The following is a 25,806-nucleotide window of genomic DNA, read 5'->3' as shown; positions in this document are numbered from 1 at the left end:
CTGTGATGGTCCATATCAACTGTCAACACGGCAGAGTCTGGAGCCGCCTGAGAGACAAGCATGTGCCCTGTCTGTGAGGGACCATCCCAGTTAGGCTAGTCTCTAGGCGTGCCTGTGAGGAATTATCAGGTAGGAGGACTCACCTTAACTGTAGGCAGCATTATTCTATGGGCTGGGGTCCCGGAGGGGAAACAAGCTGGGTACCAGCATCCATCTCTCTCTCTCTCTGCTCCCTGACTATGAACTCAATGTGGCTGCTGCCTGGAGCTCCTGCCTCCATCGTTGACTGAATCCCCAAACAATATGCCAGTATAAACCCTTCAGCTGTAAGTTGCTACTGCCAGGCATTTTGTCACACTAAGTTACACAAAGAAGTAACTACTACTATCCAATTGTCTGGGGGTTTCACAGTGTGGTCCCCAGGCCAGCATCACAATCACCTGGGAAATCCCAGAAGATGGCTTGTTAGTTCCTGCTCTAAACCTGTAGATTCCAAGTCTCCGGGCATGGGACCTGTCCATCAGCTGGAGAGGAGATTTACGCACACATACTTCCAACTTTAAACATTTCCCTGGCAATTAAGTGGTCCACATTGCTGAACCATCATCCTGCTGTACCAGTGTCTCTACAGCCCACCTCCTGGGAGTCTTCAGTCTCTTCTAAAACTCTGTATCTACTTATTATCAATCTATTTTTTAAAATCCCAGAGACTGTGTGTCCACTCCAGTGTAAGAGACGCACGTGTAGTTACACAGTGTAGGGTCATTAGCCACATAACATCAATGGTGACTGTATTTGACACCCATGATCTTGTCTTCTCACTTCTCATTATTCAAATGTCTTGAGAATTTTTAACTTATATATGCCAGCTTCCATGACCCTCTCAGCCCAGGGCTGTATGTCAGGCTACTACTTGGATAAGTCAACCAATCCCTAACTGGAGTCTAGGTATCACTTCTGGCTCCATAACTGACCTAGGAAAGGGAGTCTAATGGAGCCAGAAGGAATACCAGCCATATGCAAGGCACTTTCTGGGGCATTCTGGGTAAACCATCTCTATTGACCCTTATCACAATCCTATGTTGCCTCCATCTAATGGGAACTGGGTCTCCAAGAGAGTAATAAATGTGCCTTAGTCTCGGTCTGTTGGGTACGGGAGTTGGGGGTTCAATTCACATCCTGGTTCTGCCCCCACTCTCTGCAGGCCAGCCTCAGACTTTTAGGACAGCAACTCCTCACACAGATCTTTAGAAGCCCAAGTCTGGGCCTGCTTTGTTTAAACACTTGAAGCTCATGTGTGCACTGAGTTTTAGCATGCATTTCTGCTCTCCTGAGAGTCAGTCTTTTAGGATGTCTTTTGATCCTACTGAGTATCTTTCATCCCCTCCTTCATCCTTGAGTCTGGGTGTGACCACACTACAGGATGAGCTGCCGGATTCCAGCCCAGCACATAACTTGTGCACACAAGCCATCGACAGGTGCCTGTTCAATTAAGGGGCAAGTATATTTGTCTTGGTGATGTGTCATGATTTTTAAAAAGACACCCATTCATTTGGTGGTTGCTTCCTCTTGCCATAAATCTGTAGTCATTGAATGACAAGGGTGGAGGAGAAAGAATCTTATTTTCTCCCATTAAGACAATCAATCAATTAAGGCTGCAAAGGGTCCAACTAACTTTAGCATGAGATGTGGACTTTCAAAGAGTCTTCTGCAGTCCATAAGCCCCACTAAAAATATGACCAAACAATTAACTCATCATAAGACTGATGGAAGCCTATAAATAGTGGAGCCCCTAGAGATTGTCATTCTGGCCTGTGCTATCTTTAAACAGGTCTTATTGTGAGGGGGTCCAAGCAAATATCGATGGATATGAGATACCACTGAGTTCTTGTAGCACTGAATTTTAAGGCTGATCTCCTTGGGTGTTTGGGGCTCCTAACACAATCCAGAAGCCTGCCCACTGTGAGTGGGGTGTGTTACATGCACTTTATTCTAAAATGCAAGCAGATATGAAATTTTATCTCATTTTTTAAACATAAGACTTGTTACCATCTGTGGGTTCTTGAATGTGAAATATCCTCCAAAGGCTAGAGTATTAAATACTTGGCCCCAGGGTGAGGACACTGCTACTCTGGAAGGCTGTGGAACCTTTAGGAAGTCCAACCTCACAGGAGGATGTAGGTCAGGAAGGATGGACCTTGAAGCTCTGTAGCCCGCTCTCACTTCCTGTCTGTTCTCTGCTTCCTGTTTGACCATGATGTAAGGTGAAATGGCCAGCTGCACCCTCCTGCCACCATGAAGTCACTTGTTGTCAGCCCTCCCCAACACAATAGGCTGTATCCCCTCCAATAGTAGGACAAAATAGGACCTAGAGTTTTGTCATGTATCGTCATGGCAACAAGGAAAGCAACTAATACATCATCTACTTCCAAAATGCCGGTGAACAGGATACAGGCCCTTGATGCTACCAAGAGATTATTACATCCAGAAGCTAAGTCTTATCAAACAATATAGCCCATAAAAAATGATTGTCTGGTAAATTGCTGCTGTGTCACAGGAAGACAAAACCATCAGGGGCTAGCAGCAGCAGTTTCAGAAGTCAGTCCCAGGTGCCTACAAGGATTTCAGATGGGCACGGTGGACTCAGAGGACAACATCAATGACAAAGGCTGGTATCTGGGGGAAGGTCAGCAGCTGCAACATCAACTCAAAGTTACAAAGAGTCTGTCCACTAGAAATGACAGTGAGGTACCCAACGATGATCTCCATAGTAAGAGAGTAATACCAGAGGTTGAGTGGCTAGGAGCAGGCATGAGCAGCAGAAGAAAATCCGCCTTGTTTATGCTGAAACCAGGTATGAGCCCAGTACCACAGCCCCCATAGAGGGCAGCTTAAATGTAAATACATGGCTTCTGCCTAAGACTTCATTCTGACAACCCCAAATTTACAGGGACAAGGCGAGTTTGCCGCTTCCCCCTTTAATGCCAGCCTTAAAATGTAGGTGCTCTTGGGTGACCAAGTGTTCAATGCTGGCCCTTAGGTTGATGACCTAACAGGCCCATGATGCCACACCACCATTTTTTTCCCACAGTTGTTCGAGAATTTCTTGGACAATAGACAAAAATTAACTCGAAATAGATCACTGATCTAATGTAATAGCTAGTGCGGTACAACTTTTAGAAGAATATCTTAAGCATATGTTCATCTTGAATATAGTCCAACATCTTTGAACATTTATTGGGCAGTTAGTCAATGTCAATTACTCTGCTTGGTGCTGGGAAGATGGAGACAAATGAGATAGTTGTGAATGCCAAGTATCTCAAAGCCTTCCTAATGCTCTTTATGGCTTCATTGTTAAAAAAAGTTCACTCCAAATCTTGCTGAATTCATGTGTGTTTCTTTCCAGTACTGCTATGGTTATAGTCCAAGTGTGTGGAATCTGTCAGGGAAGGATACACTTTAGTGCGTGCCAACTTGTCTCTAGCAAGGCTGACAGAAAGCTGCTTCAGTTTCCATCTGCTGCCGTGACAAAAACCATGACCAAAGTAAGTTACAAGGGCAGAGGGCTTGTTTGAAGTGCAGGTCACACAATCTACCACTGAAGAGAGAGGACAGAAATTCACACAGGGCCTTGAAGGCAGCCTGCTTGTCATTGCTCACAGTTCTATCTTGGACTAGATAGTTAGAGCAGAAGCCATGGAGCAAGGCTTCATGAATAAGCTGGTTCATGAATAAGCTGGCTTGTGCTTACCTAGTTTCCTTATAGCAGTCCAAGACTACTTTGCCCAGGGAATGGTTCTGCCCACCGTGGGCTGGGCCCTTCAGTTAACAGACAAGACCGTCTCCTGCAGACACACCTATGGGCCAGTCTGCTCTACACAGTTCCTCAATTGAGGCTCTCCTCCTCTCAGATGACTCTAGGCCGCATCAAATCAACAGTTAAAGCTAATCAGAACGGAGGGTACCAAGCCCAGGGAACGTGTAGGCTGAAAGCGCAAATGTCCTTCGGTAGTGCCTCACGAACAAACATCCCTGCGTCACTTGGACCAGTGTACAATGGCAGACATGAGAGGGTTACATCCAGTTGGTTCCAGGGAACAGGCAAGCAGAAAGAAAGGGAAGGCGGCATACCATGTTCCCGTCACAGGCATCTTCCCAACCCCCGGTGACGGCGAACAGGACCGGCTTGTATGAAATTCTTCTCCCTTGTTTTCTCACCGAGAGGTGCGAGCAAAGGAAGAAATGAATTACAAATAACAGGTGAGGATAAATTCACTAATGGAATGACAAACTAGTGAGTGACCCAAAGAAACTCGGGACGCTGGGCTTGGAGAAACAGGAAGTGGGGGCCGGTGAGAGGACGGGCCATCTGTGGCTGCTCAGGGGTGACAACTGGGAGGGGAGGGTGTGAAGCACCTAGCTAAAGGAAGAGCTTTTGGGTTGTGGATGCTATCCAACACGGGACGGGCAGCCCTTCACAACAGTGTCCTCCGACAGCCAGGCAGCCGAAGCCGAGAGATGTCAGCCACAGGTCCCCATTTGTGGCTCTGCTCTGGGGCTGGGAGGAACCCTGGCAGCCGAGCAGCTGCAGGCAGAGGGCCTGGGGGAAGACAGGTGCTGCAGCTTCCAGGCGTTGCGTCCAGGTGGGGAGCATTATTTGTGGCACACAGGAAATGTTTCTGCCCTGACTTCAACACAGGAAGTGCTCACTCAGCAATATGCTCACTTCTTCCGTCCTCCCCTGGCACCCTCTAACCCTTGAGTATGTTAAAAAAGAGAGCTGACAAAGAATTCCCTAGAAGGCTTGCATTTGAGTCTGCGGGTGAGCCAACGGGAAGAGATTCCTTTATGTGCTCACTCGGGGTTCTTGTGATGTCATCGGAGCGCCAAGCAGAGAGCGTGGCCTTGCCCTATGATGTCATCGGAGCGCCAAGCAGAGAGCACCAGCTGGGCACGATGCAGCAATGAGGCAATGGCGTGGACCTCTCCAAGGAGAACGTGACAGTCATTGTGACCTTGCCTGAGTGTTCTGAAACTGTAAGAGGATCGTTCAGGCCCTCATGACTGTGCTCATGGAACGTGGGCTCCAAATTGCCAAGTTCCAGAACCATCCTTACCAACTTACCCAGGTGCAAAGACAAGCTTTCTAAGACCAGTGTTGCTCCAGACCTCAGGGGAGGGACTATTGATTGACTCTAGAAGTGTTTCTGTATGTGTGAGTCCCCTCAGGCCTGCTTGCAACTAACTCTTCTGTATCCCCAGGTAAAGCAGTGTGGCTCGGCATATGCATGGTTCAGTGCGGTAGCCACTACCCACACGTGCCTAGTGAACATGCAAAATGCCGCTAAAATATACGCCATATACAAAGACCAGATACGGGACAAAAGGTGCACCACTCAGTGATAGTTTTTATATGATAGGCTGCAGTTTTCTTGTCTGGTGAACTAAACAGCAAATACTGCACGTGCTGAATTGTGTTCTACCTGAGAACATAAACTACTTGGACGTGAGGCTTTTAAAGGGTCGTGAAAGGTGAGGCTATTAGGCTGACCCCTTAAAATGTGACTGGGAATTTGGGCACAACACAGACGGAAGGTGTGTCTAGACAGAAGGCAGGAAATGTGTGGAGACAGTGGCCACAGTCAGTCAAGGAGACAGAAGGACGCAACCACCACTAGGACTTCTACGCCCAGAACTGTGAGGCAACAAATGTTACTTAGCGGTGGCCTTTGTCAGTGCAAAGAAACACTTGTGTTATTAAGATTAATTTTGTAGGTTGAACTTCTACGTTGACTGGCAGAAAATTCATAATTATGTGTGCAAACATTGGTGTTTACACACACACACACACACACACACACACACACTGCCACTCTCGGGTTTCCACAGTGGAGGAAACCACTTGCTACAGCAGAAGAATGCATCTTAGTGGTTTCTGCCTTCACTGAAACCAACCAAGGGTCTCAGTGGTCCGGCGACAAGCCAGCTGCCTTTCTATCCAGGTGATGGTTTGTTTTTTTCTTAAAAAAGCGACAAATCTTTGGACAATTTCCTGAAATGGTTTGAGTCACTCTCTCGTTCCTCGTTCCTTCCCTTTCCAGGTGGGGTATCTAGCCAGGGAGGCAGATGCCACGGAGCACATTCAGCCCCACATTGCCACCCGGCCGGGCTTTGTCATTAAACAAACAAAATCCTAACTGACAAAAGGCTAGCCAGAGGCAGCAAGGACACCAGCCTGAAGCTACAGCTGAGTGGGTTCCCAGACATTCACTGTTGGCATGCTTGCCACGCTGGCCTTAAACACCGCCTCACTCCATCCCACCCCCGTCCTGTGAGGCTGGTATCTGGCCAGAGTGCCTTCTTTGTATTACACTTACAACCAGTGAGAGACATTATTCAGGGAGCATTTCTGTATTCTCTGACCCCCAAATGGTTATATTCGTATGATCTCAGTCAACAAATTATTGCAGAGCTAGAGAAATGTATTATAAGAGAGAAACCCCCCCCCCATTGAAGTTCAATCTATTAGAAAACGGTCAGCACATGGAGGGTGTGTGTGTGCCCTGTGTCTAATGGCAGAACTCCCCTGCCATAAGCCAGAAAAGACAAACACAGGCAGGAAGGAAGTGCTGAGAATGATTAAGTCTGAGGGCTCTGGGGGGCCAGTAGCTTGTAGGCTTGAGCCAGAGAGCAAGTGTCTCAGCAGATTAAAGAGTTCATTTTAAAAATCTTAAAATTGTTGAAGCCACAGACAGGACAGATCAAAAAGGAGGACAGACCCTCCAGTACCCAGGATTCTGTGCTCTCCTTGGAGCCCAGAGCATGAGTGACATGAGGCAGACACTTGGGTTAAGCAGTAAATATAACCTCAAGTGCTCTAGCTAACATGGGAAAGCCAGTACAGACTCACTCAGGACAGGTCAGCAGGGCAGGGCATTCTCTTCCTCAGACAAGCAGCCATGGAGTACCACACTGCATATGTGACCATCAAGTCACAGCCAGATGGGATTCAAACCCAAGACCTCATTATTCGCCAGCTAAAAGGTGTTGAATATGTTTAGCTGTTAGTCTCAGATTCCTTAATCTAATTCTGACACCTGCAATGCGATGCATGTAACTGGGCTGTTTAAAAGGTTAAAGGGAGGGTGTAAAGCATTTAGCACGGAGTCAATGTTAGACAAAAGATACCTGTGGATAAGACTGTTTTATTGTTTTGTGTGTGTGTGCCTGTGTGTGTATCTGTGTGTGGTGTGTGTATCTGTGTGTGGTGTGTGTGTGTGTGTGTGTGTGTGTGTGTGTGTGTGTGTGTGTGTGTACATGCATGTGCAGGTCAGGAGCCACCTTGAGCAATCGATTCTCTCTCTACCGTGTAGGTCCAGGAATCAAACCCTGGTTACCAGGCTTGGCAGCAGGGCCTTTCCCGCTGGGTCATGTCACCTGTCCAGTTCAGACACTAACAGATTTAAACAAGAAAGCAACTTGCCAACCTCTTCTCACAGTCCTCCTGGGGCATGAAAGGACGGACTTCCTTGGACACTCACACATTTACTCCAGCCCTTGGGACATGGGACAGGGCGGGCTTTGGAGGATACCTTCGGAGTCCCTACAGGTAGCTTCCAGGAAGATATGGTTTATTCTGCCTGGAGGCATTCCTGGCTCTCTGTGGTCCAGCACACACATCCCACAACCAGAAAGCTCCATCCTCAAAACAAGATCAGTGGGGAGGTTGCCGTCCCAAATCTGTCAGCTGCCAATGCCAGTGGTCTGCAGTCTACTTGCCAACTAGAAATATGCTTGGTGGTGCCACCCAGGTGAGGGACTCTCAACCCTATGGATGAGGAGCTCTTATAAGACTGGGGAGCCCTCATGCTACCTGTGAGGGGGGCTCTGGTGACTGGAAAGTGTTAATGCCATTCGTGGGGAGCACTCCCACCCGTGGGGAGCAGCACCCCGAACTGTTAGGTGGTCTCTCTCCGCCAGTGGTAAGTTCCCCCCCCCCCAACTGGCATGCTCTTGTACCTCCAGCAAGGAGGTTCTGCATCACCTCCAACCATGAGGGCTTCTCTCTTGCCACCTGTGACCAGTCAGGTGCTCTCTCACTACCAGAATAATGGGTACAGCGCCTGTCCCTCCTGAGGCTCATCCATTTGTGATGCTGTAGTCAGCTATCAGCCACCACCTTTTCTGTCACTCCTAACTCTGGGCGCCTGTTTCTTCTGATTTTTTTTTTTTTTTTTTTTTTTTTTGCCTCGAGGTCTGTGGACCAGAGCAGCCATCGCTCTCACCAAGGAGCCTGCAGCTCTCACCAGCTCTCTTGTGCTGGGATCTGCATCAACGTGGCCCCCAGGCACTTCCTGTGCCCACTAGCTTGAAGGGCTCTTGTAAACTGGCCCATGAAGGTAGGTGAGACTCCGAGTCTCCCTTTCAGGTAGAAGAGCAGTCTTGGGGAGAACGGTGCTGTCACAAGGCTGCCCTCTTGGCTGCGTAATTTACTATTTGCTTCCTACACTTTTCTTTTGCTTCTTACCATCTGCTTCCAATCAATTTTTTAATCCTCTGAGCACCGATGAGATGCGTCTCAGCCCACTCCAAATATGGAAGCAGGTAGAGAGGAGGCTGGCTGATGCAGAGCAAAGGGCCGTGGGCCAGTGTTTTCCAGACCCCTTCAAAGAATTCAGACTCAGGAGGAGTCTTCCTTTCTCAGCAGAGGATGCTAATGTTGTAGCGAGAATGAAGCAACATGCATTCGGCCCTGTGGTTGGCAGGAGACCAAGGCCAGCTCTTCACCCCGAGCGGGAGAACCCTGCAATGCATGTGTTTCACACATGCTGAGTGGAGACGGGTTTCTACCCACCCTGAGCATGGGCATCGGAAGGGAGACTGTGCCATGTTACAGGCGATTCCGTAACAGGTCTCGGGCGTGAGACCGCTGTAAGACCCAAATGCTCCTCTGTTGTTTGCTCTGTTTCTTGAGTCAAACTAGCCTAGAAATCAAGATCCCACCGCTTTGGTCTGCCTGTGTCCTTGGGACCCTAGGCCTGCAACACCACACCCCATTTGCTCTGTGGAGGCCCCAACGACTCCATCCCGGCACCTTCTGTATAGCTTTACATCCCTGAGAGGAGAAAACGTGAGCTGCGAGATCACAGAAGTCTTTTAAATGATCAAGGGTGAATCAACCAAAGCCTTGACTGTGGCGTCTGCGGTGGCATCTGAGGCCCACGGGGACACAGACAGAGGCACCTGTGTGTGAATGGTCCAAGAAAGCGTACTTCACCCCATGTTAAACACGCAGGCTCAGTCACCTGAGTGCAAAGCGGAGTGGTCGCATTGACCTGGACATGACTGTTTCCGTCTGTTTGTTCCTGAGGCTTGATTTATGTGACTAAATCCCTTGTCATCTTCGTGTTCTGCTGTGGCATAAACTGTGAGCTGTCTGCCCAGTGCCTGTCTGACCTTCTTCAATACCAACCTACACAGCAGCCAACGGCCTGGCAAGATGGCTCAGCAGATAGAACCACTTACCATCAGTCTGGCGATCTAAGTTCCCACAATGTAGGAGAGAACAGTCCTCCACAAGTTTTCCTCTGATCCAGGCACACACGCGAACACACACACACTCACAAACACACACACACAAACCATGTGCCACGCCATGGTTTGTAAATGAATTATAATTAAACAAAATCAAGCAGTCAGTTCTTTAATCACACCACATTTCCGGGCTAGGTAGCCAGATCTTCGTGGCGAGTTCTTTGGGCTGTAAAACTTGTAGGGCCTGTGAGACACGCAGCTAAAACTGACATTTCACATCTGCTATCGTAAAGTGCAGATGGTCAGTGAATTTTAAGCCACTGGCAGATCTTTAAAGGGTCTCAGGTTAGACCGCCAGCACTCTAGGACCTTCCTCAGGCTAGACCGCCAGTTCCCTGGGACCTCCCACCCCTCCCCTTTGTACATGGAAAGCACACTTGGTAGCTAGACTGCAGAGCAGCCCTGGGGGTGGGGGCAGGGTACTCCGAGCATCAGCCCCTACCTCTGTCCTTGGTAACCTCCTCTCCTCCAGCTTTTTACCCAGTTGGTGATCTCAGTGAGCTTCAGAGCCTTTCAAGCATGGCCTCTCTGAGCAAACAGCAGATCTCACCCTTAAAACAGGTTCCACCTGCCCACTAGCAACACAGAAGCCACCGCTGACAGCTACCAAACCATAGGCACATTCTGCAGGCTCCACTTAGAAAATGTCTTCCTAATCGGGCCATCCTAGCTACTGTCAACCCCAAGCAGAGTCACCATCTCCTTTTGTCACGGTCTGCTCACCAGGCTAGTTTCAGTCCCAGCTCCCATCATCCACTTCACCCAGCAGCCAGATTGTGTCCTTGAAGTAGGGAAGCTACACCATGTCACCCCCTCCTTGTCACAGCTCCTGCCTCACTCAAGACACAGGCACAGTCCTTCCTGTGACCACGAGGCTCCATACAGTTGCACCCAACAGCCTGCTCTCTCTGTGTTCCTGGCCTCCCTCTTCTGCCTCAAATATCCCACACACCCAGGACCCGTCACAACACCGCCACCAGGAAGTACCATGCAGCCTCCCAAAGCTCCTTCAAGTGTTGGCTCAGATCTTACCTTGTCAGAGAGGTCGCTTGACCACCCTAACCCTCCCTTAGCTGCACCCCCAGTCTGTACTCACCCTGTTAGGTTCTCCCCAGCCCTCATTACCGTTATTGTACCAACTCTCTCCCTCCGCTGAGATGTCAGCCACCAATAGCAAGAATCTTTTTCAGTTACGAATAAGGCTGAGGCCCACCAGCCTAGCACACAGTAGGCACAAAGTGCTCATTTCCTAGGTGGGTGTCCTGTCAATCAAGTTACATCCTCGAGCCACAGAACCAACATCAGCAACTTCCCTTCGCCTAGAGACAGAGTTCATCTTGATGCACTTAAACTCCGGAGTTTGGGTCTCAATCCCTGGCAGCTGCGTGGAATTCCTAGCTTATAGCTCCATGAAATCCAAAGGTATCATGTTTAACTCAGACTGCAGTGAGGACAGACACCGGCTCTGCAACCCTTCTAAGGAATCGATCTATCACCTTTCTAGGGCCGTGGGTCCGGGGGAGCAGAGACAGGTGGCAAGCTACTCATTGCTGTAATCACCTCCATGAAATGCTGACAACCATCTCTGGGGGAACAGAAACCCAAGTGTGCAGAGCCACACTGAAGTCACAGTAAAGACACGTCCTTCCATGATCCTGGGTGTGTGTGTAGATTCACAGGACACAATTGTTTGTGGCGTTGCTATGGGAAACGTGCACTCTGGGTCTAAACCTGTGAAACAGATCCAAACTGAAGGACCTTCTATAAAGCAGTTAACCTGTCCTGGAATAGACGATCAAAGCCTAGGAATCCTTCCAGTCCAAGAAGACAAGACAACCCAAAGTGACGCGGGGAACGCGGGAGACACAGGAGAAGCAGGCTGCAGGAGTGCCTTCCCCTTCAAAGGACGTGTGAACAGCTGGAGAAGTCTGAGCTAACAGTCATGTATTCTTATCATCCCTATTTCAATAACTGTGCCACGGTTATGGTCAAGAATGTTCCGGTTCTTGGGAACTGTGACTGATGTGTATAGGGGAGGGGAGCATTCTGTCCTCAGCTTTCCCTCCAAAAGTCTGGAGTAGGAATGCTGGCAAGTAGGACGAAGATTAGTGGACAGACAGACGGTGCAGTGAAGCCCCAAGGATGTCTGTGCTCATCTCAAAGATTCTTCACCTTTTAAGTGCGACGTCTCAAAGTAAAGCTGTCTTATGTAACACACATGTGTATGCATGCTCATGGGATGAGGGGGCTGGGAAAGAGGAGGAGGAGAGATAAAGAACATGCTCACAGCTATTTGCCAAAAGCTTGGTTTGCTCCAAGTTAATTTTAATCCAGTGTTTTCATGGCTAATTTTTTTAAGCCTTGCTCACATAACCTCAGACCAATCAAATGCTTGCTGAGAAAAATGACTCCTTTGTTAAAGGGTCTGAAGCACCTTCTCCAAAGTCAGAGAAAAGAGGCTATGACCCTGCTGAAGAATTGGCTCAGTGGTTAAGAGCTCTGGCTGATCTTGCAGAGGACCTAGGTTCAGTTCCCAGCACCCATATGGTGGCTCACAACTGTCTCCAAACTCCAGCTCATGAGGACACAGTGCCCTCTTCTGGACTCTGGCAGTATTGCATGCACACGGTACACACAGTACATACAGGCATAAAATAAAAAATCTCTTTTTAAAAGAGGACACAATATTCATAAAAGTAACCAACTTAACTAGAAAGAAATAAAAATCTGGATTTGCATTGTTAAAAAAATTTTTAAATCAACCTGTCTAAGACCTCGAGACACTGGTTTTCTTGTCCCAACAATAACACCTCCAGTTAGATGCACTTCCTTATACCCACCATCCACCAGGGACCCAGTCACGTGTGACAGAGAGGGTAGCATAAGAGTCCACATGGAGCTGGACAAGTCTCAGACACAAATGCTCTACCCGGGAAGAAAGAGACAGGACTCGTTTCAAACCTGAAATCTGCGTGGGCAGGAGGTTGGCAAAGGGCAGGACGATGGCCTGTGGCTCCTGAGCCTCGTGAGCTCACTTAGAAAGCCAGAGAATTCACTCAAATGACTTGGCGATGGACGCCGCGGGTGGCATAGAGGTGGGAAAGACTGGAGGCCTGACTTCAGTTACCTCGATGCTCTGTCCTCAGTGAAAGTGCTAGGTCAGAAAGGGACAGGGCCAGCCCTTAGGCCTTACTTGATCAAGTCACCTGGCCAGAACAAAGTGCCAGGAACATGACTCCAAGAACAGCCACCGCCACCGTACACTCATCAGGACTGGGTCTAATTCAAGCTGAGGGGAACACTCCAGGGTCTGGAAGCGGGCAAGGGCTTCTATTGCCAGTGCTCACTCTCCACCGATGCCCACACGTGGGCTGAGGGGCAAGGAATAAGACCTCAGCACGTTTCGATTAACAATTTAAAAATGAGGGATGATGCAGTCGAATGAACTCAGCCAAAGCACAGACCGCCTCTGAACCAGACGTGCAAACAGAGCTGTGGTCTGGCAGCTCCAGGACCCTGAGCACACTTGACGCTCCTATCAGTTGCCAAAACCAAATGAAACAAGGGTGACTGACTCTGACAACCAGCCGTGTGTCAGGCATGACTCAAGTGACAAACCGTCCCACTTGCTAACGAACACACAACCGGTGGCGTGAGCTTGCAGCAGCCGGTTTACAAGAGTTACATTCCCAAGAACTCGGCAGGTCGGGGCTCAACACACACGTTAGTAAAAGTTAAACTGAATAAACTTACGAGTTAACACATTAAGGTCACAAATTCACAAAAGTCATCCTAATTATTACTGCTTTGCTATGGTTCATGCTCCTGAAGGTGTTTAGAAGCACTAGATATTACATATATGTGTGTGTGTGTGTGTGCTGTAACACACTTCTTCCAAGCCAGCCTTAGTGGTGTCGTGTGGCTGCTTGAGATCAGCCACAGTGAAACTATTACACCGGGAAACTGAGCAGAAGACTTAGCTGCTCTCCCTCCCCAGTCAAAAGCCCGATGTTAACTATTAGAAGCACACCATTGCTCTGGAAGGCAGAACACCCAAAGCAACTGTGTCTCTAGGTTCTCCTGCGCAGACAGAGCCAGGACTCTGTGGAGAAGCTCTTACTAGGTTCTACAACTGCGGGCGACTTTCTCTAACTTTCCTCCATATAAGAGCAGTGGGCACATGAGTTCTAGGTGGCCATCTACATACAAGCCGTGGTAGCATACCATGGTTGAAAGCCAGACTTTCTGGGTTCCAGTCCTACTTGTCAGCCAGAAGTTCCGGGTGAATCCTTACCTCTGCCATGCCTTATTTCCTAACTACTGCAATGAGGACAATGACAGTAACTACATCACAAGTGGTAACGGACAGCGATGGTCACTTCCTAGATGCCCAGTTTATGTTGACTGTCACTCAGAATGTGATAGATTTTTTTCTCTAAGAATCATTTCCAGAGGGATGTTAATTACTAAAGGCTTGGTGCTAATTTCTGTGTTGCCAGACCTCACGCCCCTCCCCCCACCCAACATACTGTGTTATGTACTAAAGAGATGCACGGAGGAACCAGGCTGACTGCCCAAATTTCAGTTTCTTCCAAAAGCGTAAATGTTTGCCAAAAGAAAAGGAAATAGCTAGGCCTTATGACACACGCATCACTAGTTCCCACAACTTGAGAAGCGGGGGGCAGGAAGATCAGGAGTTCAAGGTCACCCTCAGCTACATAGCATGTTAGAAGGCACCCTGGGATGCATGAGACCTTGTCTCAAAAAAGCAAAGGAAGAAAGGAAGGGAGGGAGGGAGGGAGAGAGGGAGGGAGAGAGGGAAGGAAGCAAGGAAGGAAAGGGAAGGAAGGAAGAAAGAAAGACAAGCAAAATTTTTAAACTTTTAAAATATGAATAAATAGGGGCTGCAGAGATTGACAGCGGTTAAGGGCATTGAGCGCAGTTTTCTCTCGCCTGTGAGTCATAGCAGTTTTGTCAATAGACTCGAACTAGACATGCGAGGGGGGGGGGTATTATCTCTGAGGATCTGCCTCATCAGACTGGCCTGTGGGCATGCATGCCTGTGAGGTGTTTTGTTGACCAGTGACTGATGTGGGCTGGCCCAGCCCACCGTGGGTGGTGCCACCCCTAGGCAGGTGGGCCAGGACTGTGTCAGAAAGGCAGCTGATCAAGCCTCAGGAAGAAAGTCGGTCAGCAGCACTCCTCCGTGGCCTCGGCTCCAGTTCCTGCCTCTGCATTCACCATCACCATCAACCCCCCCACACACACACACATCCCTCAGTGATGGACTAAACACTGGAAGTCAAACAAGCCCTTCCCTTCCCAAGTTGCTTTTGGTCAGTGTTTTGCGGCAGCCACAGAAAGCGAACTAGAGCGTTGGAAGACGGGCAGAAGTGGCGTTCAACCACTATGCTAAGTGAAGGAAGCCAGAGTCACAGAGACAAGTGTCATGTGCTGGCTATGTGGGGTCTTGATGAACGTAACAGGACCATAATAGAAGGGACGTATTGTCCACATGGAGGTGGAGGAGGCTAAGGAGAGGGACGGACAGAATGACAGTGGGACAAACGCAAAACACACCACGAACGCAAATGCCATAGTGATACCTCTGCCGAATCCGAAATGTAGTTATGCAAGCTAACACTGAGTTTCAGTACACATGCCAGTGAACCTTAATAACTGGATCTATCCGCACAGCCACCCCATAGCCACGACCTAAAATATGTCCCTCACCTCAGAAGTCTCATTTGTCCTTGTGGTAGTGGCTGCCACCTCTCCCCCAAACCCTCAGCCTCCATGAACCCCTGATCCACTCTCTAGCTTGTTAGGTGACCTTTTCTAGGCTGTCACATAAACAGGGTCAGACAGTAGGGAGCCTACTGCATCTGGCGTCTTCATGTAACGCTTCAGCCCCTGCTACTGTGGCATCAGCGGCTCATTCTTAGTCATGGCTGAGTAGTGCTCCATTGTAGCGGCACCTACAGAGTGGGCGGGCTTTGTTGTGCCATCTTCTAGGAGGCACTGAAGCATCCTGGATTTAGGAGTAAGCATTTGCAAGACATCCTTAGAGGCTGAAAACACCGTTGCTCTATGAGGGAAGGGGCCAAGAGACAACCTTTTCCGGGTATGCTTTTTAGAGTTGTTTTCAAAAACTATGTTTTTCTAACACCCTAGGTCTGAAGTCTGCCAAGCCCCACAGCATGAAACATTTTTAGCTGAATTTTTGCATTATCAAGACAGCTAGATGTGAGCTATGATTTCTCCACATAAGGAAGGAACCTGCACTGTTTTATGTCTCACAAGAGAGTTCTTCTTGCAACCTAGTCTCCTTAACTATTTTCTTCTTGAACAAGCATTGCAAGAGTGTGTGTGCGCGAGTATGTGTGTGCGAGCATCTGTGAGTGTGGGGGCTCCCAGACCTGAGAACTATCATCCATGCTGTCTGCAGACTCCCGGCGCATGGCCCAGATGAAGGCTCGCAGGTGTTTGTGGGGGGTTGAATGGAGGCAGACCCAGACACCTGGACAGAGCCCAAGGCGTGATCTCAGCCCATGATCATCACTGCCCGGTGTGGAGGCCCAGCCAGGCCAGGAGGGCACCTGTTCCTACGAGCAGGGACCACAGACACTTGATTCAAGTCCCCTTGCAAGCCCCTCCATGAAATGTTTCAGAGCTGTTTCAAGGAGAGCTGTGACTTCTCAGAATGACCAAAGCACTAACCTCTTCTTGTGGGGTTTGCCTACGTCTGTATTTAACATCAATCATGATTATAGACTCTGAGACAGATGTGTGCTTCAGTTCTGTGTACACACACACACACACACACACACACACACACACACACACGACACTTGTGAACACAGCATGTGCATGCTAAGGTTTAAGTGTGGAGGTCAGAGGTTAAAGTTCAGAGGACGGGTGTCTCCCTTCACCGTGTAGACCCCATGGATCAAGCTCGGACTGTCGGGGTTTGCAGCAAGTACTTTTACCTGCTGAGCCGTCTCCAGCCCTCAAGGTCTACTGAGGGCTTCTAGAGGCTAATACTGGTCCTCACAGCAGGGAGGGAGGAGCAGGTCTCACCCAGGATTCCTCCCATACCTGTGTTTGACTCCACATGGTTGCCATGGTTTCCTGGTTCCTGGAGGCTGTTCACTGGCCTGTCTCACATTTCATCTAATGTAAGGTACAGGACACACTTCTGGGGGTGCTGCCCAGGATATGTGGGTGAACAGTCACCCGTGGGCTGGGTGAACACCTATCAGAGAAGGAGTGGCCATGGGACATTTGTCCCTGTTCCAAGCTCTTCTGCCCACCTCCTCCTAACGCCATTTACTGGTTCCTCAGAAATGTGATCTCCATTCAGTATCTGAAGCTCCCTGTGACCCCAAGTTTCAGCAAGCCCGATTAGTCATTCCAACATGGTTCCATGTGCTAGGTGTTTATTCTGAGCCTACCATCCCAAAGCAGGAGTCCGTAGCTTAGGACCATCTACAGAAGGCAGGAACCCGAGGGAGGCTCCTTAGGGCCCAGGAGTGACTGGGGTTGGCCTGTGGACAGACTGCCTCCTCAGGAACAGTCAAATCTTCAGCATATGAGGTGGGTAGAGCCATGTCAATCAGAATATGATCAGGAATTCCAAGTGGGCTGACACTGGTGCTGTCAATGATACTCGGGCATGGCTCTATAAAAGGGCCATCATCTTTAAAATGTTACCTCCCGGCCAACTCCCTCTCCATCTTCCTGGTGGCATTAGGGCTTACTATGGCATCCTAATGTTTTCAGTTCTCTCAGAGACTAGTAATTTCCCTTTTTAACACACAGGGTGGACAGGCGCCTCTACAGAGACTGGGAAACAATGAGTATGGCCAGAATTCAACAACACTGTTTTGACTTCAGTGGGTTTTGTTTTCACAGTTGCTTTCTGTGTCAGGCATGTAATAATTGGTCTTCTGTTTACAGAAGGGTGCAACCCTCTTACTTTACAAAAGAGCTAAAAGTCATCTGGTTTAAAGAGAAAGTATTAAACCAAGAGCTAGAGATATGGCTGCAGCAGAAAAGCATGGGAAAAAAAAGGGACAGGACAGTTCATCAAAGAGTCAGAACATTTGTGGTGTGCAAGCAGAAGATGAAACCAAAAAGGTAAACTGAGGCTGAGTAGTTGGGAGCCCTGAAGCCAAGAAGAAGTACTCTGGGTTTTACCCTAGGGTCTAACTAGACATCTCCAGGCCTCTGGCTAGACAGTAGAGGGGGTCCTACCTCCAAAGATAAGTGTGGCGCACAGCATCTGGGGAACAGTCAAGGAAGCAACCACAGGGGTCCAGCACTGCCCCAGGAAAAGGACATGGCTTGCCCTAGGGGCCCTTCAAGACAGAGCAGGGTGACACACAGCTGGCTCAGGAGGCAGGTATTGGTCCAAGCTAGCCTCCACAGTGGAGAACATCACCATATATGGAGTGAAAAGTTAGGGGAGAAAGTTAGGAAAAGAAAACAACAGAGCATTGAACAGACTTAAAGACAGAAAGAAAAAAATGCCTAAAGATAGCCTAAACAAAACACGCGTACCCCAGTGCCGGCCTGTCTGCTGGCCATATGGCGTGTGATAAGATGGAGGGGTTGCGTTTATCTTCCGTGACTCGTCTGCAGAGCTGAGAGCCGGCCGTGCAATAGAGACCACGGTCCTTCAGCCTGACTCACAGACCCCAGCCTGGGAAGCAATCACTGTCCCACCCCTCCCCCACTCATGCTCCCTATCTTGACCCCCCACATAAGCCACAGCCCCCACAGCTGTTTTCCCAAAACCCTGTAAACCGCAGGCTGTGTCGTGAGCCTCGAGGTCAGCTGTGCCACAATGGGGACAGCCGGCTAGCTAGCTCATTAACTCATGTGCTCCTCCTTTCACCCAGGTCCTCTGTTAGGACCAGATAGTAACTGTAGGGTAAGGTTTCCCATGTGGCTAGTGAGTATTACTACTTGGAGTTTTTCTTGGCAACGGAGTCGGCTCTTGTACCATGAAGACCTTGGAATTCTGTCTCTCTCTGATATAGGCCACCACCTCATCTGGCTGCATGAATAGAGCCAAACAATACCTATCACATAAAAGCCACCAAAGCCAGCCTGCCTTCTCTTCCTGGACACGGGCCTCGAACAGCCGCACTCTGGGACCCCGCCATCAGTCTGTTATAACTGGTCTCAGCTTTGCTCTGATTGGCTAGGTTTTAATTGAGAAGCCAGAGATGTCCCATGTGGGGCCCACTAGAGCTAGACATGCCAACGGGATGCCAAGCTAAAAGTGAACCTCTGGTAAGTGGCATGGTGGTTCATGTCTGTAATCCTGGTACTTAGGAGGCTGAACTGGGAGGACAAAGTTTGAGGTAAGCCTGGGAGACCTGTGGTGAGTTTCAGCCCAGCATGGGTGACCGCGTTAAGACTGCTCCAAAAGCAAACTAAAATTGGTGTATGTATCCGTATAACTAAGGGTACAGTCCGCCATGCTGGGGAAGCCCTGGTAGCAGGGGCTTGAGACAGGTGTCACGTCGTGTCCACAGATGGGAGCACTGAATGTCTGGTGCTCAACTCACGTCCACCTTTTAATGGAATGCAGGGCCCTAGCCTGGAGAAAGGTGTTACCCGATTTTATGGTGGGTCTTCCTGCTTCGATTTACCCAATCTGGGTTATTCCTCACAAGCTTGCCTGGAGGTCTGCCTCCCAAGTGATTCTGGAGCCTGTTGAGTGTGTCAGCTGTAGTAAGACAACAACCACAGCATCCTGTAACACAACAACCACAGCTCCCATAATACAACAACCACAGCATCCCATAATACAACAACCACAGCATCCCATAACGCAACAACCACAGCATCCCATAACACAGTAACCACAGCATCCCATAACACAGTAACCACAGCATCCCGTAACACAACAACCACAGCATCCCATAACACAACAACCACAGCATCCCATAACGCAACAACCACAGCATCCCGTAACACAGTAACCACAGCATCCCGTGCAGTTCTGGGCGATGCCAAGTCTTCCCTTATCCACAGAGACATGTTCCAAGGCATTCTGCAGCTATATGTAACTGCAAATAATACCAAACATACTGACCTATGATAAAGTTTATAAATTAGGCAAAGAAATAACCATTAAAAATTGAACTGTAGCATCCTATGGTAAAATTTATTTACCATTTACTATTTTTAGAATTGTTTTCCCATTTAATACTGATGGACCTCAGTGACCTATCATGACTGATACCTCAGAAGGAGAAGTCCCTAAGAAAAGGAGACATTGTACATATACTAAAAAGCCCGTTAATCTAAGGTCCAAATTTGATGGGAAGTCTTCTGTTCCTATTCGCTATATCTGGTAAGAGGCTAGATCTACCTGTGGGGTAGCCTTCCTCAGAGGCCACCACAGGAACAGCTCCCCCCACCCCGAGCTAGAGCTTCACTCCTGCTGCTCCCTGAATGAGCTCGCCACAGCCTGCAGCAGGTTCTCTGTGCCCTTGGCGTTCAGGACTTCCGGTTGTTAGAAGCCATTTGCTATGACTTTTCCAGCCAATGCAAGAAGTTGCGCAGAGCCGCAGGGGACAGATTTGTGATCGGACTTAGCACAAGGAAGGTCAGATGCCCACGCCCTAGCAAGTGTCACACAGAGCCCCTCTGGTACATCTCGAGGGTTGCACATGAGGCTCTCCTAAGCAGCCCACACCCTGAGGACACTCATGAGCCAAAGGAATCTAAGATCAAGAAGGGTGGGCCAGGCTTAACAAGCGCATGGGTGGTTTTCTAAGTGGCCAGCAGCCCAAGTCAAGGGCAGCTGGCCTGGGCAGGCCCTGACATGAGTCTGGCAGAAGGCAGAGCCCAGCCCCACTGCAAAGTATCTCAGGGTATGAACTTACAGGCTCCGGGCCAGACCACGTGCCGCAGACGTGGAGGTAATTCTCTACACACAGCCTAGAAGCAGCTGTTACTGTGACCCCCGAGGCAACAGTGAAAAGACACTACAATCTACAGATTCCGTCTGCCAGAAATCTATGGCTAATAACAATATGTTAGACCATACAAAGCAGGCATTTACGGAAGTCAAAAATGTTAGGATGTTGGGAATTACTTATGGCCCAACCAACCAAGGAATAATAATACTGGATTCCTTTATCTGGCTCCATGCAAAGTTTTCATATTCACTGTGCAATGCTTATCTTTTATTTTGTTTTGCTTTGAGATAGGGTCTGACCATATGAGCCCAGAGTAGGTTGAAACTCTCTAGGTAGCCCAGGCAGAATTCGAACTCATGATCCTCCTGCCTCTTCCTCCCAAGTGCTGGGATTGCAGAGTGTGCCACCCAGCTCTGGGCAATGTTGGACGCCAATGACCACTTTCAAGGTTGAGTATTGGATGCACATTTTAGAGAATCAGGGACTCACACACAGTGCTCACACAACTGCATCCACACCCACAGGGACTCATACCCAGTACTTATACAACTAAATCCACAGTAGCCAGGTCTGTGTAATTCAACCCCACACCCCACACACAGTGCTCATACAACTACATCCACATCCTCGGAGACTCACACACAGTGCTCACACAACTACATCCACATCCTCGGAGACTCACATACAGTGCTCACACAACTACATCTACACCAGGTCTGTGTGGTCCAACCCCACGCACAGGCATTGCACCAACTGCCCAAGCCAGATCTTGGGTCTGCCCACGTTCTCTGCTCTCTGGCTCTACAGCAGTGACCACGGCCAGGACTCCAGGTCTTGGGTCTGTCTTCCTTCTCTGCTCTCTGGCTCCACAGCAGTGGCCGCGGCCAGGACTCCCCGCCTGCACAGCAGTCACACTGTCATTAATCAAAGCCTGGCCTCCCGAATTACAGCAAAATATATTTAGAAAGTAATTGCAAGAGGATGAAAACATTTGGAAGTTTATTTGGAGAAAGGAAAGAGACCCCCAAAATGCACTTCTAAAATAAATAGAAAGTAATCAACAAGAGAACGGTGTCCAACCAGTTTTAAAATGCGTTAACTGCGACTGTGAGTTATTAAGTCATGCCGTGGACCACCGAGAAAGACATTAGGAATGACACCATCTGAGGCCCAGAGCATGGCTACTGATGCTTTCCTCTCATTGACTGTCAAGCTGCAGAGGGCAGAGGAGGAAGACACCCCAGGAGAACGGGGCACAGTCAGATAATGTGCCTTCTCAGAAGTTGAGGACAGCACACTAAGTAAAAGGGAACTCGTGAGATGATTCAGTGGGTAAAACGCTTCTCTTGCAAACCTGAGTTCAGTCCCTGGAAGCACAAAGTTGCTCTTTGACCACCACACACACACACAGACACACACACACACACAGACACAGACACACACACACACACACACCAGGCATGCACCCCCTCCAGGACTCAGTGCTTTGAAAAAAATTAAAGATAAGTAAGATGGTTTCAGCTCCGAGCTTTGAAAGAAGAAATGCATACTGTGGACAAGAACTGTAAAAGTCAGCGCCTATGTAATGAACGGTCCACATGATCATCAGTAGAGATGAAATCTGAGGATTAAAAGGAGGAGGGGACTGACCTTGACATGGGCCAGGTAGTGGTGGCACGTCTCATCCATGTGGGTCAGCTGCAGCTTCTCTGAGACCTGGCTGGCAGTCTCTCCCAGCAACACAAAATACACTCTGGGCAGCTGGCCCTTCTCCTTCTGGGCCACGTCAGCCGTCAGGTTGTAGCTCAGATCTGACAGGAAATGAAGGGTCGAAGATGTCAGTAAAGATGGACACACAGTGGCGAGACCGCCCAGCCCCACAGTTCTGTAGAGACCCCACACACAGTTCACACAACATAGGGGACTGCCCTACGCTCACATCAGACCATTGCAGAAGCCATAACCAGGCTATGGGAGAACCAGGGTGGCCTCTGCCCTCCTAGGGATCCCACGCACATCAGACCTGCGGCTCTTCCTTGCGTAAAATCCCACGCCTTTGTGTGGTGCCAGCGGAACCACCAGATATACGTGCACGCCCATGGCTGCTTTTCCAGTGCTTGGGGTGGTCTGACAGGTAAGCATCGCAGCAGACCTGTCAAATGTAACTGGAAGCTGCCAACGTCACAAAAGCAAGGAACAATTGCCGCAACGATCCAGTGTCTCTCACAAGCAACATCACTCGTGAGGCAACGAGAAGCCTGCACACCAGGTACTGACACAGGGAGGTGTCATTCAACTCCTCTTTCATAGAGCTCCATGCTTGGAAACTGAGGCACAGCCTGGGGCTGGTCCCACTCTTAGGGCGCTGGTCCTTCCATCAAGGTTTTGGCCATGGTGGCTCCTGCATGGAGATTTCCTCCAGAAAACTCAGCCCTAGACCTGAGAGGGCAGCGGCAGACAGGAGAGTGGTCTGCACACAGCATAGAACAGAAAAAGGAGAGAATGATGCTGTGATGCCAAGTGCATGCTGGGTAAACCCAACACACCTCACCTCTATTACTCTGGAGCCAGGAAGCAAACAGACAGCCGTGTGTTTTATCTGGTAAGAAGAAGTTCAGCAGATCTACAGCACTGTTCTCTGCGCCAGGGCCCAGGCTCTCAGTGAGCCGTTTTATTTCTTAACTCTTTGGTGGGTTCTGAGATGATTGTGTTTTTAAAAGATTTTATGTTTATTACGTGTGTTTGTGTGTGTGTGTGTGTGTGTGTGTGTGTGTGTGTGTGTGTGTGTGTGTGTAATTGAGTGCTGCATGGGAGCAGGTGCCCAAGGAGGACAGAAGGAAGCGGTGGGTCCCCTGGAACTGGAGGTACAGGCAACTTGGGTTCCGGGGACTGAACTTGGCTTCTTTAGAGAGAGCTCAACCACTGAGCCATTTGTCTAGCTCCAGGAGAAATAATAATGTGACGAGATGAGTTAGCTGACCAGTGGGAGGCCAGTGAGCCATCCCAGGCCATCTCCACACAACTGTCTGTCGGAAGCTTGGGCCATTCATTGAAGCCAGTGCCTTGCCAGCGTGTAAGTATGGTGAGGCAGACCCACAGGAATAGCCATGTCCTTAAATAACATCAAAGGGACCCGCCACCAAGGGAAGTATGAACAGAGAAGAAAAAAAGGTGACTTGACAGGCCGTCTGTGGCATATTTTTTGCTGCATCTAATGGCTTCCCTGGGCCCCTGCCATATCATGGCTCCCATCATGCCCAGTTGGCAGATTCCTAGCCAGTGGAGGCTATGATGCCCTAACTTGCTTATTTTGACAAGCAGCTGACTTCTGAGGCAAAGCTGGGTCACCAGGAAGAACCCAGAACATGGATCACGCCAGGAGATAGTTCTACTCCTGGGGAAGTGCTTCAGCAGAGAGAACACAGGGCACAACACGCATTACAAGCAGAGCATGTGCATAGACTGCCAAGGTCTTGCAGAAATCCTATAGGTCAGCTTATGCAAAACCTCCACTTTCAGAACAAAGGGACCTGTGACTCCAAAAGGGGAAATGACTTGCTCCAGACCGAGAACCATCAACCATACAGCAGAATCGAGAACTCTCCGTATCTAATCTGCCCCCACTGTGTTCCATGCCCCACTAGGATGGCCCATTAGGCAGCACTGAGAGTTCCCCCGCTTTTCTAATCCACAGTCCCAAGGTCCAAATTCCTTCCAACAAAAGCATGGTCAGCTCCATCTCAGCAATACCCCACTCCTGGTACCAACTCGTGTTTTAGTTAGGGTTTCTATTGCTGTGAAGAGACACCAAGGCCACAGGACCTCTCATAAAGGAAAACATTTAACTGAGGTGGCGGTTTACAGTTTCAGAGGTTCAGTTCACTATCATCATGGCGGGGAGTATGGCGGCATGCAGGCAGACATGGTGCTGGCTACATCTTGATCAGAAGGCAACAGGAAGAGGACTGAGGCACTGGACACAGCTTGGGCATATATGAGACCACAAAGCCCCCCCCCACAGTGACATGCTTTCTCCAAAAAGACCACACCCATTCCCTGTGCACTTATGGGGGCCAATTACATTCAAGCTACCTTACCTATACTGAAACCTCTTACTCTTTGAGTGTAGAAATGGCAGGACCAAGCATTGATAAAGGTTCAGGGCTGAACCCTGAGCCGATCTTTTCACTCCAGGCAGTAGCAACCCAACAGAGCAAGTGGTTATGTTCAAGTGAAGCGAGTTCCAAAATGCTCTTTAGCAAGATTACGTCTGGAGAGGCCCATAGCTGGAGGACAAGTCAGACGCACGGCTGGATAAACCAAGGTGGGGATGGCAGCTGCAGAGTCTCAGCCGCCCCTGGCCAGTCATCCTTCCTGGTGACAAATGAGGGCTGTCTTTGTCCCTCAGGAGAAGGAAATGGAAGGGACAGCAGACCCCAGTGATCCAGCCAGATGAGCTCCATGAGATCAGGAGATGGGAAGACAGGGTGGATAGTATCAACTCCAACTCACATCCTCTTGGCCTCTTCCAAATCTGTCTGCCTCCACTGAGGGCTTTCCTGGCAGGAGTCAGGCCTCTGAGTGGCACTGCAGACAGGACACAGTTTCCTTACACTTGGTACCTCACACTGAGGCACGTCCTACACTGAGCCCCCGAGTTCCCCAGTGGGCCTGAGTTTAATGGGCTCACAGTGGTATTGTGCTTAGCCACACACCTTCTGTTTGGTTTTTCTAGAATGGTTAACTTATGTGCCAACTTGGTTGGACCACGGTACTCAGATATTTAGTCAGGCACTAAACTACACACTGTTGTGAAGGTCTTCTAAAAATGAGATTAACAGTTATATCATTATACTTTGGAGGAAGTGAATCCAACTCTATAATGTGGGTAGGCTACATTAGTTGAAGATCTTGAGGAGAGAGAGAGAGAGAGAGAGAGAGAGAGAGAGAGAGAGAGAGAGAGAGAGAGAGAGTGTGTGTGTGAATATGATCTCTCCATCTCCTGAGTCCCATGTCTAGCCTACCCACAGAACTTCAGGTCAGCTCTGTGTCTCTAGCCAAATCCAAAATTCAGGCTTACCAGCCCCATAGCTTCATGAGCCAATCCCTTAAAAAGCACCCGCTAACACCATAATACAACAACCTCACTCCTGTTCTCCCATTTCCAACCTCCCCGTTCAGTTCCTCCGGAGAAGCTGGTCCTCTGCCCCATTTACACAGGACTCATCCCTACACTGAGGTGTGCCCTGAGACCCTTGACTTGGGAATGTAT

The 25,806-nt window shown here is 49.2% G+C and overlaps 1 protein-coding gene across 3 annotated transcripts in view; it reads right to left on the bottom strand.

The window, feature by feature from the left end:
• Positions 1 to 25,806, bottom strand: part of Itga9 (integrin subunit alpha 9) — a 296,388-nt gene that overhangs the window by 190,194 nt on the left and 80,388 nt on the right. For all 3 annotated transcript variants that reach the window (XM_040739731.1, XM_040739730.1, XM_040739732.1), the window contains one exon: positions 22,185 to 22,345. In XM_040739731.1, the coding sequence (XP_040595665.1) occupies positions 22,185 to 22,345 (161 nt within the window). The remainder of the gene's footprint in view (positions 1 to 22,184; positions 22,346 to 25,806) is intronic.

This window comes from Mesocricetus auratus, unplaced genomic scaffold (assembly GCF_017639785.1).
Source record: "Mesocricetus auratus isolate SY011 unplaced genomic scaffold, BCM_Maur_2.0 Super-Scaffold_100691, whole genome shotgun sequence".
In the NCBI taxonomy this organism is placed as follows: domain Eukaryota; kingdom Metazoa; phylum Chordata; class Mammalia; order Rodentia; family Cricetidae; genus Mesocricetus; species Mesocricetus auratus.
This window is presented reverse-complemented; position numbering and strand designations above follow the sequence as displayed.